The sequence below is a fragment of the Nyctibius grandis genome, chromosome 35 (genome assembly GCF_013368605.1).
Source record: "Nyctibius grandis isolate bNycGra1 chromosome 35, bNycGra1.pri, whole genome shotgun sequence".
NCBI lineage: Eukaryota > Metazoa > Chordata > Aves > Nyctibiiformes > Nyctibiidae > Nyctibius > Nyctibius grandis.
The window spans coordinates 184,232-201,076 of record NC_090692.1 but is presented as its reverse complement, the minus strand read 5'-3'; the positions used below and the strand labels follow the sequence as shown (position 1 = coordinate 201,076).

Sequence of the window (16,845 nt, the reverse complement as noted above, 5' to 3'; positions counted from 1 at the left end):
GTTGCTGATGTGTCCCTTGGCTGCCGCTGCGACAGCTGATGGCAGACGAAGGTGACCACAGTCTGTGCCTCAGATCATGTGCCACACCGGTGACACGGGTCACCCCAACACCCCAAGGATTCCCCACCCACACTGAGCTGGGATGCTCTGGCACTGGCCTTCGTGAAGCGCCTCCTGGACTCACCACGATCTGCCAGGGTTTCCAAACACCGATGGGTTTTACTTTGGGCTGTGAAGTAAGTTGCTTCTTACAGCCAGGTTAAGGAAATAGTACAATAAAACGATCCAGCACTGAAAGCTGCATTACACTCACAGCAGCCCATGCCAGAAACCATCAAGATATAAGGACACATCTTTGATCTCTGACTATTTGCAATAAAAAAGTGCAATTTCCCTGACAGCCAGAAAGAAAATAAGCGCAAGCACCACTTCAGTGAAGGTCCCCAAGGCACGGAGACAGTGAGAAGAGAAAAGCAGCAGTGCCAAAAGCATTTCTGTTCCTGTCACCACACAGCACAGCAGCCAGTTACCCACTGGTATCTCCAGATCCCAGGGCTCCACCATGCTGCGTTACTCCTACCAAGCCAAAAGCGGGTGGTAAGTGCTAAAGATCAGAGATTGGTAGCACCAAATAAATATTTTTTTGACAAATGACTACACCAGAGCAAAATCCAGCGTGCAGCTTCCTGGTTGGTAGCACTGAACTCTGGATGAGCCAGTGATAAGAGACTTAGGAGGAGGATATTCTCCTGCTGCCTTTGGACTTTCTTCCCGTGTGGTGCTTGGGACACTTCGCAGCATTAGAAACAGCCACAGGCACATTCAAAAAACCTTTCCAAGAAATCCTAGGCACATTTTTTCCAGTTTGTATTCATCACTTTCAGTGAGCAGAGAAAAACCTGGAGAGCAAGACTGGTTCTACCATGCAAAGGCTCAGTGCAACTCGACCAAACGCTCCTTCCCCAACGCAAGCCAAGCAGAGGTCAGCTGAACACTGTCACCATTACAGAAGAGACTGAGGTGAGATTCATAAGGAAATGGGTGTGCACAACTAAAGCACAATTTTATTTTCCCTGCTGGGAAGTGCAGGCAAATCAGAGCTCCCCCTTACCTCTTCCTTCTGGTGCCCGCTGTATTCTCCGTGACAGTCACAGCGTAAGGACAAAACCCAGTCAAGACCACCAGCTAGAAAAGAAGCATCTTCCAGAAACTCCGTTTGAAGCTGGGCTCTGGGCCCAAGCCAAGAAGAACTCACCCCATAAAAGCTTCCAGGCACTCGCTGTCTCCTTTCTGGCCTTCGGCTGGGGGAGCACAACGCAAACCTATGGGTGGGCTCCTAAACTATCCACCACCATCGTGCCAACCAGGGGCCCCAGGTGTCACACCAGGCATCCTTGCCCATTAAAAATGAACTCTCAGCTCTATTATTCCAGTATTGCCCAAGAAAGCACAACTGACTGCAAACAGCTTAACTTCTGCATTGGCTACACTTACAGTCTAGCAGAAACTTTGATTTTCCTTTTCCATGTCTCAGCAGGTCAGAGAGATGAGGAACTGAAGTTTAAAAACAAAGAAAAACCACCCATCACCAGCTTCCCCCTTCTTAATCTCACTTTCCCTCTTATTCTTTCCCCTTCCTGCAGGTTGTTTTTTTTTGTTGTTGTTGGATTTTTTTCTTCAATAAAATAAACCTTCAGAGTCCATCAGTCCCTCCAGTATTAGTCTCCAGTGCTACCCTCCCCAAAAAACACACCAAAATCCATATTACTTTTGGCAGCAGCTTGCTTCAGGAATTCCAACCAGTCAGCAAGGCACGACCTCTCATTCCTGGAACCACACGGCCCATCTTTGATCAAGTTGTGTGTTCTCACTTGTCCCACATTTCATCCCTCTAAAAGAGTTCCTAGGTGTCTCTCCCTTCCTCCCACCCAACACACAAGTCTAGAACAATCTCACATGCCTCAAAAAAAAACACCACAGAAAAACAACCCCACACACTAATTTCAGGGAGATTTCCTCTTAAAAAAAGAGCTTGATGAAACCAGCGATGAACCTTCAAAGGCAGTTTCATATAGTGATTAAAAAAATAAAAAGGCAGGGGGTCTTCTCAAACTGAAGAGAGGGATATTGCCACATTTCAGCTAGACACACCTTAGGCTGTGGGTTGCGAATTAAAAAACAAGCTCTGCACACAGTGAGAAAGTCACACTTAAAAGTCTTCCAGCAGCTTTGGGAAATGAACATGTAACCAGATAACACCACACCCTCTGCTGCAGCATCTTGTTCAGGACACAGAACAGCGAGAGGAAAACACAGTGCAGTGTGGTTCCTGCCCCCATGCAGTCAGACAAGGCTTCGTGTTTCCAAGTAAAACTAGGAAGTAATGTCATGTGGAACCCTGAACAGCCTGAACCCCTTTTCTTGTGATACATGTTCTATACACATCGTCTATGTCTCCTCCTCTCCCTTCCCCCATCTTCATTGCTGGGAGGGCTGTTAAAAATCCTCCCTCCTCTCTCTTCTGCCTCATTGATTCACCATTTCTTTTCAAATCTCACTGAAAATGGCACTTTCCAGGCTAGTTTCTATGACTCCTAATTTCCTGCTGTCTCATCTATTACAGCCAGCTGGAAACAACTAGAAATCCAGGAGTCCCAAGTCACTGGGGAAGAGAAATCTCACTGAAGAACTCCAGGCAGCCCGCCTCCGTTCCTGATGGGTGCCAGCCATCACTCAGACACGAGCTCATTACAGGTTTGGGACCGTTTTTCCTCCTTACACTAATCAGTTAGTATTTACCTGTGTGAAATCATGCAAACTACTGTTCACTACTACAGTCTTTCTCCAGCTACTGCTAATCCACCACCTGCTTCCCCTGCAGTGGGTATCCCAATAACAGTGTTTTCTGGGGCAAGTAAAGTTAACTACAAGTCATCTCTGGCAATGAAAATTAAATTCTGCCTTCTCTTAGCCCTGTCACCTGGTGTGCTTTAGTGGTATGAGACTTCCCCAAACCAGCCAAGTCTGGGGTTTGCAAGCAATGGACCAAGGCTGTAGTCTAACCCCCTGCTCTGGCTGAAAATTACTTCCTCCAGTCTCTTCGGGGTCTTTCTGGAGGCTGTAACCCCTCCAGACACATGCACAGTCCTGCGAGATGCTCTCAGGGACAACCTACCGAGAAGGTGGTTCAGTAGCAGGGCCACCACACAGCGAGTCACAGTGGATGCAAGCCTGAAGGCCAGTGTCCCTCCCTCCCAGCACCACAGCACACAACTGGAGGATGGCATTTTCCCCAGGGCTGCAGAGAGGGGAGAGAGGGAAAAATTCCAAGTCTTTTTTTTCCTAAAACCCAGGACAAAATATTTATTCAAAAAGTCTCTGGGACAGGGAGATGGGAACCATATTCCAAGACTGGTTTAGTCAATCCAGGAGACTGTCACCTTAACACTGTCACTTCCTGACCATGTTCTGCAAGAAGTCCATGCACACACAGTACCAATGCCTCCAGTAAGTTGTCTTTGCAAAGCCAGCTGAGGTGATCAGTCAGGAAGCTGATCATCTGACAGAACAGGGCTGGTTTTTATTAAAAACTCTGAAATCCGAGTTTTAGACAATATTCCCAAACCTGCCTTCTGGTAGCCTCTCTCTGCACTCACAGAAGCCCACGGTAAAGGACTAACTCTGGATTTTGGGCTGTCACCAGCACGTTCACACTGTTAAAAGTTAACAACACAAAAGTGAAGTGGCCTCACAATCAGAAGTGACAGTTTACACTGCGTGTCAGACGCAGCAAATGGACTTCCTCAGAAAGCTAGATCCTACAGGCACTAGTTTGATCAATACTGCTAATTGTTTATGGTGCTTTGCTGAGGGAAAGCCTACATTTGAACACACTCTACACATTATTTGAGCAGTTGAGTATTAAGGTACAAACTGCACATTAAAACCTAAGGCAAAATACCGATTGCCTTGGAATCCAACCTAAACCTGTCCCAAAGGGCTTTCACTGAGGAGAACGAGGGTTTAATGGGAGCATGACTCACTCCACATTTATGAATAGGCAATGAACTTGTGCGTACCACATGGTATCACTTAGCAGAACACAAACACAACTGCAGTTAGTTACAGCACCACTCTCCATTTTAGGAAAGAATTAGGTGCTCCTAAAACATCCTCCACAAGCCCAGAACACTTTGAAATTCAGTAACAGACACCTAAGGAAAGCAGGAATCTGCTGCTTAGGCAGCAATTCAAACGGATTCCTCCTGGAAGAGGCCTTAAGAACGGCTTCTGCAGCGGGTGGAACACGACCTGGACGAGGCTCTCTGGGGAAACACTAAGCAGCAACACGTAAAGCTGGAGAGCTTTGGCTCCTTGGAGTACGCTACCACTGGAACGACTATTTCTGAAGGCAGTTAATACTGAAGTACCAAGAAAACACTTTGCTCGTTGAGAGCTCACAGGAGATTCCTGTCGCACACAACATACTCCTAGACGCTGCTAAATTAAATCCACTTTGCATTAGAAATAGCAGTCTTTAATAAGAACACTACTCAAAGTACGTTTGTCCTAAACAATGCACCATCCAGCAGGTCCTTAAAAGCATCTTGTCCTTTATCGATGACAAGTATTCTATAGAAATATTTATGCTTGAGCACATAAAAAGTCTCCACTGCTTTGGAAGCAGGTCGCTCTTCGCCTCTGCTCTTCCGCTCCGAGAGCAGCCGCTGTTCAGCCCCGCGCTCGTCTCGCTGATCAAGAGCTAAATAGAGGAATCCACAGTAAAGTGCCCGTTCTGAGAGAGTGTCCTGCGGTCTGTGGTGTTTAACTTCACCACCGTGGGGGTGTATTTGGAATTCCTATAACAGACAAAGCAGAGGATCCTCCGGAAGGTGCTACGCATCTCGTTGTCCCTGTAAGAGTAGACAATAGCGTTTATCAACGAGTTGATCTCTGCCAGCAAGAGGACGTATTTCTCCACGGCGAGAACATTGCAGCTCTTGCAGCCCAGGCCGTCCAGGAGGAGCACGACTTGCCCTGGAGTCCAGCAGATGACAAAAGCACCTGGGGAGAGAAGAACCCCTGTTAGAAAACAAGCAGGTCCCTGGCCCTGCTCAGTCCCTCACCATAAAGATGCTCAATGGAATCACTGGTGGTTTATCTTGGGGGAAAAAAGTTAAATGTGGGTTAAAAAAAAGTCTAGTTTCACTTTATATTTTTGCTTTGGAGGAAGACCAAGGATTCACCCAGCAAGCACTGAAAATGGAGGCATTGTTTTTTTCCTCCCACCCCATTTGCTCAGAACACCACTTCCAAGTACTTGCACTTACCTCCTTCATCCCCAGCGTTGCATTTACAGAGTGAAGATCAATCAATCAGTCAGGTTGGAAGAGCCCTCTGGGCTCATCGAGTCCAACCATGGCCCTGACACCACCATGGCAACTAGACCAGGGCACTAAGTGCCACGTCCAGTCTTGTCTTAAACCCCTCCAGAGATGGTGACTCCCCCACCTCCCTGGGCAGATAAAGTGTTGAAAGATGAAGTGTCTCATTTCCTCTTCGTGCGCCGCTCCCTCCAAAAAGGGGAACAGGCCACAAAATTAGGGAAGAGTCAGAGTGATGCATCTTGAACCATATAATCTCCACTGTCCATACAGTTTATGGGGCCTTTAGTTAACGAGTTTACAAGAGTCCTGGCCAACACTTAGGGCAGCCCAATGAAGTTTCTCACACACAACTATACGCTGAGCAGAAAATAGCCACGCAATGGGCTGGCCAGCCCCAGGGCTGAGCTGGACAGACTCCACCACTGATCCAGTCAGGCTGATACTATGTTCTTGCCACCACCTGCAAAGCTCGTTGGCAAAAGGATAATTGCTGTTTTGCATGATGGAGTGGGAGGTGCCTGCGCCTCCTAAAACCCTTTTTACAGTCATGATTCTAAGGCTGATGTAAATGGAGCCCTCGCCCATCAGTGCTCCTGGAGGACAAGCATAAGGTTGTATCTTAAAGCTCAGGAGCTGCACCCTGCTGTGTCTTCTGGGAAGGGGTGGAAGAAAAGACTTCCTGGGAACTTTGCAACTACACCCTTCACTGAAAAACATCTGACAGGGAAGAACAGCCAGAGGAGCTGCACCAAAACAGGCTGAATTTAAAGCTGGCACTGAGGGAAAAAGTTGTGGGCCTTTGCCTGCAAATCCAGCTGATCTCCTCGCTCCTTAATGGAAGCCCAAGTATTGAGAAAGAAGCCTCAACCCTTAATAATTAACACGGCATGGTCACCAAGGACTCTGCCCTGTGGTTTGGCCATCATCACATCCCACGTCACTCAACTCATCTGTGGGAAAATCTGCTCCTAGGTTCCAAGTGTACCTTGGACTTGGAGCTAGGTCAGCTCCTAGACCTGTTCTCAGTGCCCAGGACCTGCAGGATTGTCACCCGCAGCCGCCTCGCCATGCGCTGGAGCGGCACACAGACAGCTCCTGCCGCGCCCTCGGCTTCCTCGCATGCTCACCAGCGGCTACGCCCTGATGCATAAGGCGCAAAGTATTCCTCTGTGCAGAGTCCAAGTTTGCAGAAGGCTGGGGAACGAGGGCGGAGGAGGAATTACACCAGGGCTTTCACAGGGAAGAGAAAAAACCCTCTGCAGTCTCAACTCTCTGTACGCCGAGTCCAAATGGAAAGGTATTTCCCCCGAGTTGAGCAATTCCCTCCCGTGCAAGGGACCTGCACAGAACCGACTGCTGCTTCTCCCGACACTGCCCCGCAGAGGAAGGGAAAAACTCCTGGGTTACAAGAGTCCTAAAGGCCTGATGAACTCCTCATTTCCCCCAACTTTCCACATGAGGTTCCTCACCACTGTGTCCACCCTCATGCACCAGTCCCAGCTCCCTGTAAAACCACAGCGGCTCTCCTGAGCCTCCTCTGACCCGAGCTTTGTCCCCACTCGAGGCAGAAGACAAAGGCAGGCCACGCCAGGCGGGCACACACCAAGAGGGAAGGGATCTCCCAAAACAAGGTGATGCACCAAGCGTGAATGGCTTTTTCCTTCTTGCCCAGCACCCCCATCCTGCCAACCCTCTTCCAGCAGATGTCGTGAAGTCCCATAAACTCCGCAGCCCTGCTGACACCACGGGGTAACCCTCAGATACTGCTCAGGAAGGAAAGGGGGGACCAAAACAGCTTCTCTCTGCTGTGGACTGTGCAAAATACACAAAGTAACTCATCCTTCAGCCCCGCTGACCCTCTGTGCTGCATCTGATCAGCTCCAAGGCAGTAACCAACTCCCAGCTGCGCCCAAGAGATGGGGAGATTGCGAGGCAGGGAAGAAGACACCCCAGGAAAGGCAGGAACAGGCAGAAAACTCCGGTTTCGACGCTCACAAGTTGCAACAGGACCCGGCAAGCCGGCGTGCCCCCGAGCAGGGACACACCAAGCAGCCCGCCAGCCCCCCCACGCTGCTCCCCTCCCCTGCCGAGCCCCGCTCCGCCAGCCCGAGTTCACAAGGGAGTCGTCTTTGTTTGCAGTACAAGGTTTCCCTGACGGAGCAAATTCTGCGCTTATCAGGAAAGATTTGCAAGCGAGGGGTTGTGACTGGGAGCCCAGGGCCGAGCGGGGTGGCTGAAGATCTGTGCTCACTGATTTATTTCACGTTAAAGAAAGGTTGTTGGACCATCAGAGCACACAGCAACAGCGGATTAAAGAAATGGAGTTACGGGCTGTCGATAGCACAACGCGTGCACCAGCCTCCACCGCTGGATGAGGAGCTCTGGGCAGAGCAGCACATACCCAGATAAATGTCCTGGAGGGGCAGAGCCTCAGCACCAGCCACTGCCCCTTACTGATGTGCTCCTATTTGCACTACAGACTGCGGGTGCGGACAGACTGACGGGCAGTTAGCGCTCAGCTGGAGATCCTGTGCTCCCAGAGAGCAGCTCCAACTACGAGTTAAGAGCTTCCAGGGACAGATTTACCCGAGCAGATTGAGACCTGGTACTGAGCTGCTCAAAAAAAAAACAAACCTCAGAGTTCAGCGCTTTGTTCCAGTAAACAGGAAGGAATTTGGACACAACTCCCTCATTCTCTTTCCCCATCGCCTTGTAACATCTGCCCCGAGCCTCTCTCCATCTAACAAAGGATGCACTAAGTGCTGCTTCTTGATTAAGGCCTGACTGTAGCCCCTAATTCCATGCTACCCTTCCATGGAGGAAGCATCTAGAGTTGAGCACGTAAAAGAGCTGCTTCTGGGCCCAAAGCACCTGCACTTACAGCAGTCAGGTATTACCAAGTCACATCAGTAACAGTTCCTCTGAGGAGCAGCCATGTCACTGGGCAAGATATTGAGGAGCTCACCCTCCCCTCTGTCTGCCAGGTCACTCCCGTTACAGCTCACACGGAATTCATGCAGAGCCCTGACACTGTTGAGCTCCTCAGCAGCCAAACCAAACCAAACCATCACTCCAGCAGCTTCAGAGACCAGGGAAGCAGAAAGTCACTTCCCAGTCCTCTCCGTCGTCCTGAGCACCTTCACCTCACCAACCCCACCCAACCCAGGATGGAGGATCAAAGCATCGTTTAGACTGACTACAGCAAGGGGACTTACTTAGGATAATAGTGACTGTCTTGACAAGGCTGATCATGGTCTCCTTGTAGCGAGGGTGGAAGCTAGTGTGCTTGGACATCCGTGTCATCTTCCTCTTGACATAGATGAAGATGTGCGTGTACACAACCACCATGATCAGGAAGATGACCAGGTTGGAGATGGCCCAGAAGGTCAGGTAGCTCCTGCTGTAGAGCGGTGCCATTCTGGAGCACTTCTCCAGGGCACAGAGGCAGTGCCAGCCATAGGACGGGATGAGCCCCAGGAGCAGCGCCGTGACCCAGATGCAGAAGATGAGGATCATCACACGCTGGTTGGACATTTTGCTGTGTAACTGCATCGTGAAAACAGTCTGGTGCCTTTCCACAGCGATTGCCAGCAGGTTCACCACAGAGGCTGTCAAGCTGGTGTCCAGCAGGCTCTGACGGATGAACCAGGTCTTCAGGGAGAGCTCTGCTGTCCTGGGCCCCGTGTGGAACATGAGAAACATGTATGCGATGCCAGCAAAGAGGTCGGCAGCTGCCAAGTTCCCCAGCAGGTAGTAGATGGGGTAGTGGAAACGCCGGTTGATGATGATAGCGGTGATGACCAGCAGGTTGGTCAGGAGCACAATGACACTCACTGTCAGGCCCAGGGCCACCACCAGGACATCCTTCGTCCTCCAGTACGTGGTCAGCTCTTTGCGGCTGTTGTTGTAGAAGAACCCCACGGTCTCATTGTAAAAACAGTGCTTCATCGCTGCTGTCCTAAAGAGGGATGAGAGGATCGTTAGCTGGTGCCTGCACACCACAACTATCACGAGCTGGGGAGATGCTGAGCGTTACAGTAATGCCTTTGACACAGATGGAGGTGGGGAGGAGTTTGAAACAGAGAAACCACCACACAAGCAACAGAAAACCACTTCTGTACTCAAGAGAGCTACACATCTCCCAGGCTGAGTCCTCATCTGTCCTCAAAGCCGCACTGAGGATGCAGCAAAACCTTGAACATTCATGGGAGGAGATAAGGCTTGCCAGATCTGATAAGAGGTTCTCCCTGTCTGGCCCACGCAGCTTCGTGGGGATGACAGACAAAACTATTTCTGTTGTCCCAGATGTCCTACTTCAGCAATGTAAAAACAAAGCAGCAGCAGAGAAGGTTTATCAGTCAATCACGAAACAACACTGATGAAGACTGTGAGCCTCTGCAGCTGTTGCAGGCCCCAGGACTGCTGCTCCTGGCTCAGGGAGCACATCTCATCCTTCCTGGGTAGTTTTATTGCTTAAAGGCTAATGCAATGCTCAGCTGCTTCCAGACACTGGAGCAAGACCAGCCAAGCCGTTCGTCTGGATCATAACGTTAAGTCTTACTTTTCAAAGCCCGTGGTCACACCTCTGGTCATCCACCTTCCTGCCCTGTGACAGCCCAGCAGGAAGCAGCAGGTTAAGTTAAGGGATGCTTTACCTGACAGAGTCAGAGTTTAAACCCAGTAATTGTCGCTTGTGTTACTTGTCCATAAAAAAATGAAAACATGACAAAGATACAGCACCGTGCAGAACCCCGCGGGAGGAGACACAGCCTGACCATCACAGCCCACAGCAGATGTTCGTGTTCCTCCCCTAACCAAGGGCCTGGAAATCTCAAGTCAGGGCTGGCTCCAGGCCCCGCTGGGATGAGCAAACCCAGTTCAGAGCGTCCTTCCTCGTGGCACCGAGGTGCTGAAAAATGACACGCTTTTTCCTTACCCTGGTGTGCTCTGCACATGAAGTCACTGGTTCTCTGTCCTCTCATGAGCTCAACCATCCTCCTCATCTCAGAGAAAGCTTGACGCAGACCTCGCAGCACGAGTGCCGTCCTCCTCAGACCGGCAGAAACCCCAAAGTGCCTGACTCACAGTTCACTTTAATCACTCCTGAAACCAAACCACAGCTCAGGAGCCCTAACGAGCTGCATGTTCCTCTGCTCTCTAGGCAGAGCTTTCCGGGACACCCCAGCAGGAGCTCTGGGCAGAGCAGCAGGGCTGCTGTTAGCAACAGGGAGGGGAGATCACCGCAGGCTTATTATCACCTGCACCGCACCCACGCCGAGTTGTACAAACAAGATGGCTGGGCCAGGAAACCCTCTGTACCTGCAGCTGAACTTCTGATCTCTGCTGCCTCATGGGCTCTGTACCAGCCCGCTTCAGCGTACGGCTGGCTGTACCATGAGGCAGGAAAGCTATAAACTCAGCTAATTCACTTGAAAATCTGCTGAACAGGGAAATAATATTTTTTACAAATATTGGTGGGAGGAAAAGGAGGCAGAGGAGGACTCAACCTGCCCCAGGGGATGGAGTCATGGGCTAGCACTGTGTAACAAATCCATCTTTCCTCTCTTTTCAGGTCACGGGATGTTTGTGGATCTCAAGCCATCGAGCTGCTCAGGAGTCGTGTGGTCCAAAGGCAGAGCAGGGGATGAAAGCAGCCGAGTGAGTTCTGCAGAGATGGCATGTGGCAACCTGGCAGGTAACTGGGGAGTATTTCAGCTCGAACAGGGGAAAGTGATGGAAGAACAAGGAAGGGCAGAACAGGACCAACACAACCGCTGTGAATCACAGGCAGGCAGATGACACCTGCACAGGGTGTGTCTGGGGAGGCACCAGAGGCACCAAATCCAAGGCTGGGCCCTTCGTATGCAAAACAGTTTCCTGTAAACGTTTTTGAAAGCTTTAATCCCAAATCAAAAATGAAACTGCTGAAGTTAGATAAGTCACATCACCTCTTTAAGATTACACACATGGATTTCCAGGGAAGGAAGGGGGGCAAGGAGAGAAACTAAAGTGGTGCCAGGGTTTGGAGCGCCCCATACACTGTCCAGCCACATGAACAAGCAGGTTTCAAACGCCATTAAATCCCATCCACATTTTTGCTATGGAGTAGCATAAGTGTCCCCCCCCTCCGGTTACAAAAGTTTAACTGATAGGATGAAGGTCATACTGGAACAGGGACTTGCCCGTGCACAGCGCAGCACAAAGACTGCTCACACTACGCTTTGATTTTTAAGAAACACTGGAATACTACAGTGAAATCATGTGTTGATGGGTGTGTTAATTACTCTTATTCTCAGTAATCTTTGAGCTGCCACCAAGACAAATTAAATTCAAATAAGACTAGCTTTAAAATTGCCACTAAGTTATGGAGACCAATCTTATTTTGTTGCAAATATTAAAGATTCCCCAGCTGGGACAGGCCCCATAAGCTTCCTCCTGGCAAACTGAACTTTTGTCAAAGCCTTACACAAGTACTGGTTCAATGGTGTGTTTACTGGGGGAGGGGATCAGAGCTGTGTGAACCCACAAAGGAGCTGTGTTCTGCATCTGTAATACCCAAATCTGGAGAAACAGCCCCTCAGCATTAATCCTAACGACAACGTCCAAAATGCTTCTTTAGGCAAGACCCAGTCAGAGCACAGGGAAAAGTTTGAGAGTAGTAAATCCCTTGGAAATGTGCGTGGGTTACAAACCAAACCCATGCGAGAGCGTGAGCTGGGTGGGGTCCAGCAGCGACTGACAGGTTAACGCTGGTGACTGGTCCTACGAGCTCATGTGCTGCTACCCTGCAATTAGAAAACTGACCTTGGCGCTTGGCATCAAGGGCAGACAATGCCACAAACCAAAACCGAAGAGGCAGCGGCGGGGAGGAAAACACCCTGCCCACAGCAGCGAGCAGAGAGAAAGTCAGGCTGGTGCCATGATGCACAAAGGAGCTGGATGAGGCTATTGTTCAGTGTCCGAGCAGCCCCTTCCATGGCCTTACCCTCCTCAGCGGGCTCCTACAAGACTTCTTCCTCACCCGCGTTGTTTACTCGGTAAAACCAGACTCTGGTTACGTGCTGCAGCAGTTCAGCAGCCCCTTTCCTTGAGCAATACGCAAACACAGGCTCTTCCCTAATCACGCTACCTCCAACTCCGCTCAAGTCTCTCCCCCTTAAACTCGAGCCCAGCGTGTGCAGTTTGGTAGGAACCACAGCACACAATGAGCGCGGAACACGTCCTTTCTCCTCGCCGGCGTTATCCGTACGCACACGCCATCTCCCTCCTCACCCAGTTAATCACTGCCCCAGGTTCACTCTGAGTTCAGAGTCCTTCTGCCCAGAAAGTAAAGGTGTAAGTGTCCTCCCTTCTCCATTTCCTCTTGCTTGCAAAAGTGGAAAACGCTCGTCAGCCCCGTGCCATCTGGGAGGACATTCAACACTTGTGAGCAAGCCCCCAGCCAGCGCGGAGTGGAAGGGAGCGGGGATGAACGGCTGAATTTGTGCTCTCACTAATAACCACAATCAGTGCTGATCCAGACAGAACAATGGATCTATAACGGCTCACAGGGACTCAAATCCACCCTGTTTCACCCACGTCCACTGCACGCGGATTTACACGCCTAAACGTCCAAAGCACTGATGTATTTTTAAGCCATAAACAGGACAAGGTTTTACTCCAAAGAGCAGCGTCCTTACCTGAAAGCACAACCACCGCATCCAAACCTGACCCTCAGCGTTGGTCTCCCCCCCGCAGGAAGCCCGGGCAGCTATCCAGCAAGGAGATCCCCATCGCAGGAGGGCAGAGGTGCTTTCCAAGCAAGAAAAAAAAAAAAAAAGACAAGTGCCTTACAGGGAAGTTTCAGAGAAGCGCTGCAGCCCCGGAGCCCATCGCGGAGCGCTCCGAAACACTGGCTCCTGGGAGGCAAGTTTGCAAGAGCTCCGACGAGCCCGTCCCTCCTTGGGTCCTCCCCTAGGCGGGTCCTTCCAGGAGCCCCAGGAGCTGTAACCCGAGTCCTCGCCGCCTCCATGGAGGCCGGAGCCACTTTCCGAGCGCCTCTGGTTCGGACTGGAACGAGTTAGCTCGGATCTGCCAGCATCGCCCTCGGGCACCGTTCCTGCCGGGAAGGTGTTGCTCTGTGGGAGCTGGCACCCTCTGGTCACCCCATGGTGAGGGTTCACTGGTGCTCGCCTGCTGCCCCACAGCCTTCCCCCCACCGCAGGAGGAGAGTGGACCTTCTTCCAATGACCAGGTGTGACCCGGTGATGGAGGAGCTGTCTTGCCCCCGCACCAGAAGGCTGTTGTCCTACCCTGCAACTACAGCACCCACATCTCAGACTGTCAGGTCAGGATCCAGCCCCCCACATCCCCTACACCAGCCACACTCGCCCAGTGGAATGCAAGAAACCTGGCAATGGGGGAGATGCAGGGAGATGTTGTGGGACACAAGGGAAACTGAGGCACGGACTGGAAATTATTTTCCTGCTATAACTTGGTAAAAGTCTGTGTCAGTGCTAGAAGAGCTCACATTTCTGTCAGTCTAGCTAGTCCTTGACACATCTGAGATTATCTTGCCTGCCAAATCCTGTACAAATACCCACCACACACTTAGTGCTAACGAGCCGTAGCTGTATAAATTATGAAGGAAAAACCCCAGAGTTTGCAACATCCATTTTTATTTATTCCTGCTGCTCTTGCAAAGGCCCCAGCGGTTTCCATTCAACTCCAATTTCCTACTCTCCCACCCTCCTCCTGCCATCATCTGCTCCCCAAGGAACAATGTTATCACCCAGCACAACCCTAATCCGCTGCCAGTCAGATACACGGGCAGAGCTCGGCAGAGCAGAGTAATGTGATGTAAAATAGGCAGGAGATTTACAAAGAGCTCAACACAAAGGGGAAGGAGATAGGGCCAAAGATCCAGGACACATTAACGGAGCAGGGCAGCCAGTAGTGGAAGCAGAGCAGTAGGACACCAGCAGAAGAAGAGATGGATGAAGGGGACAGGCTGAGAGAGCAGAGGGGCAACTACAGAGTCCTGCAAACACTGAAGATTGCACCAGGCTCCCTAAATTCTACCCCCACGTCCTGCAGCCTCCCAAGGCCAAAATCACGCCAGAAAGCTCACAAGGGCTACAAAAACTCAGCAAGAGCCTGTCATTGCCACTGCTCACAAATTCTGCACCCTCAGGCCGATGATGCCACCCCAAGACAGCACCAGGCACAGGGGCCTTTCACAGGATTTCCAGATGCATTTTTAGAAGCGGCAAGAAGTTGCACTAACAGGTATCCCAGAGTCCTTTCTTGGAAAAAAAAAATAATCTGTATTTTAACAACTTGCTTTCTCATAGCAAAGAACCACCAAGTTACCAAGGAGTCCAGTCCCAACACAGAGAGCCTGAAGTCCTTACTGCAACTAGACAGAGTTACAACAATATTAACATTACCAGAAGTCATTTCAAATCTGAAGTATCTTCCTCAAGCGACACAGGGCAGACCCTTCACCTTCCCACGAGGCTTTATCACCCTTTTGGTTACACAATTGCTTCAGACCAAAGAGACCCAAAGTCCAAGCTGCGATAAAACAGCCCCCCCGTTTCCCCAGCCCCCCCTTTGGTCTGCTCCAGCCCTTGGGCTGCCCGCAACGGGTTTAAGTCGCTGATCCAACTCCACGCTGGTGCACAAGAAGCAGAACCCAGGTCAGAGAAGCCGTTTGGCAGCAGCGCTGGCTTCGGGAGGCTTCAGACGGTTACGAAGCCACACGTGCTGTGCAGCTGTGCAGTGTGGGATGGCAGCAGGCTAAAAATACTTTTGATTTACTCTTTCCTTAAAGGTTTCAAACTGGCACTCAGCGAGTGCTTTGGAGGTGACAGTTCCATAGAGAAACACCCAGAGCGATCAGGAAAACAGCCCAGCGTAACTGGTTTCAACTGAGGTGTCAACAGTCCATCACAATAGCTCAGCAGTCAAACAGACCCAGCGAGTTCAGAGCACCCAGGGCTGACAAAGGGTCAGAAGCACTTTTGCAACTCAGCCCCCACACACCAGAGTCAGGGCAAAGGGGGATACAAGAAGGGCCAGACTGGGTCAGGCCAGGGCTCATGTCAGCCTGTCACAGAAGGTATCTGCTTGCGCTTGGAGGTGAGAGAATATTTCAGGTTTCAAAGTCCATTTTGAAAATGCAAAATCTACTAAAACAATGAGTTTTTTAAGCCTCATAGCTGTGACTGTTCCCATGGATGACAGTCTGAAAGGTGTTTTTTTTTCCTGAGACCCCTCTCCTGGAATCCCAGGAATGTTAAAAACCTTCTGGAAGGAGTCCTGTCATCATCTCCCCCCCAGCAGATCTCTGCAGAGAACCAGTTGCTCAAATTAACACTTCCCAAGTCCCAGCTGGCCCAGAGATCCCCAAACCCTCAGTGAGGGGCACTCCCTGGAGTACAACAACACAACAACGTGGTTCTTACCACTCCAGCTAACAGCCAGACCTTTCGGTGGAAAGCAGCATCTACATCAGCGTTCAAGACGCAGGAATTTCCTAACACCCACTGCTGCTGACACGCAGCCAGCTCCGAGGTGGAGCAGAGCTGTTGTTTGCAAGCCTACAGCATCAAAGAACGCTTCTCAACAAAGAGGTGGGGAAGAAATCCGTGCCCACTGCAGCCTTGCCTACAACAGGAATTTGCTTTCCCTCCAGCAAGCTAGCAACCGTTTACAATCAATTGCTCCAGAACGAATCACAAAACCTGGAAAATTCCTTCCCCCTTTCAGCGTCCAGGTTTGCCCTGGCTGCATTTGGACGCTCAGAATCAAGGCGTTTCCATAGACAACACCTTGAATTGAAGCAGGGAGACCACTGAGGAAAGCAGAACATTGGAGCTTGTCACCTTGTCAGACAAGACAGAAAAAGAGCTGACAAGAATGGCCGGGATGTTCTCTCGAGTGCAGCTGGGTCCTGGCAAAACAACCCTCTTACCTGCCCCAGGTAACTATCCCGGATGGGTTTTGGTGGGCTAACTTCCTCCTGCACAGTCACTGCCTAGTCCAGCCCTCTCCAAGAGGAAAACATTTGTCCTGCAGCAGTGGAGGGTAGGGGAGGGAAGAGAGGGTTATTTGCAGCGGTGTTTTGTTTGGAGCCAGGATGGTCCAGGGGCCCCTCTGCTGCTGCTCCTCCTAATTCACACAGGAAGGAGGAGATTATCCTACACAGAGACAAGCAGCGCTGAAGGCAAAAAGCAGCAGTTCAGAGAGAGAAGAGCTTGGCCCCCCGAGTGATGTCACATCACTAGAAGCCACGCGAGGTTAAAATCAAGTGGGGCTGCTGTGTTTGTGAAGCGGGACTCGGCCTCCTCCTCACCCAAAGATAATTTCATCTGGCGCTTCGCACTATTGTCAATAAAAACAGAACTGGGCGGAAATTCCCTTCCTGCGCACCGCGGGCGGGCGGCCTCGGCTCGGCTCCCTCTGCAAGGAGGCT

At 50.7% G+C, this 16,845-nt stretch overlaps 1 protein-coding gene across 2 annotated transcripts; it reads right to left on the bottom strand.

Annotated features, from left to right (window-relative positions):
• Positions 1-3,352: 3,352 nt before the first annotated feature.
• Positions 3,353-13,282, bottom strand: LPAR2 (lysophosphatidic acid receptor 2). Of its 2 annotated transcripts, none has more exons than XM_068421747.1 (3): positions 13,067-13,282; positions 8,603-9,345; positions 3,353-5,064 (listed from the first exon to the last, which is right to left on the bottom strand). In XM_068421747.1, exons 2-3 carry the CDS (start codon positions 9,333-9,335, stop codon positions 4,763-4,765), a joined length of 1,035 nt encoding a protein of 344 aa, XP_068277848.1. In that variant the 5' UTR covers positions 9,336-9,345; positions 13,067-13,282; the 3' UTR covers positions 3,353-4,762. The 2 variants fall into 2 exon arrangements, with proteins under 2 accessions (XP_068277848.1, XP_068277849.1); XM_068421748.1 differs by having other exon boundaries at positions 3,353-4,913.
• Between the last annotated feature and the right edge of the window lie 3,563 nt (positions 13,283-16,845).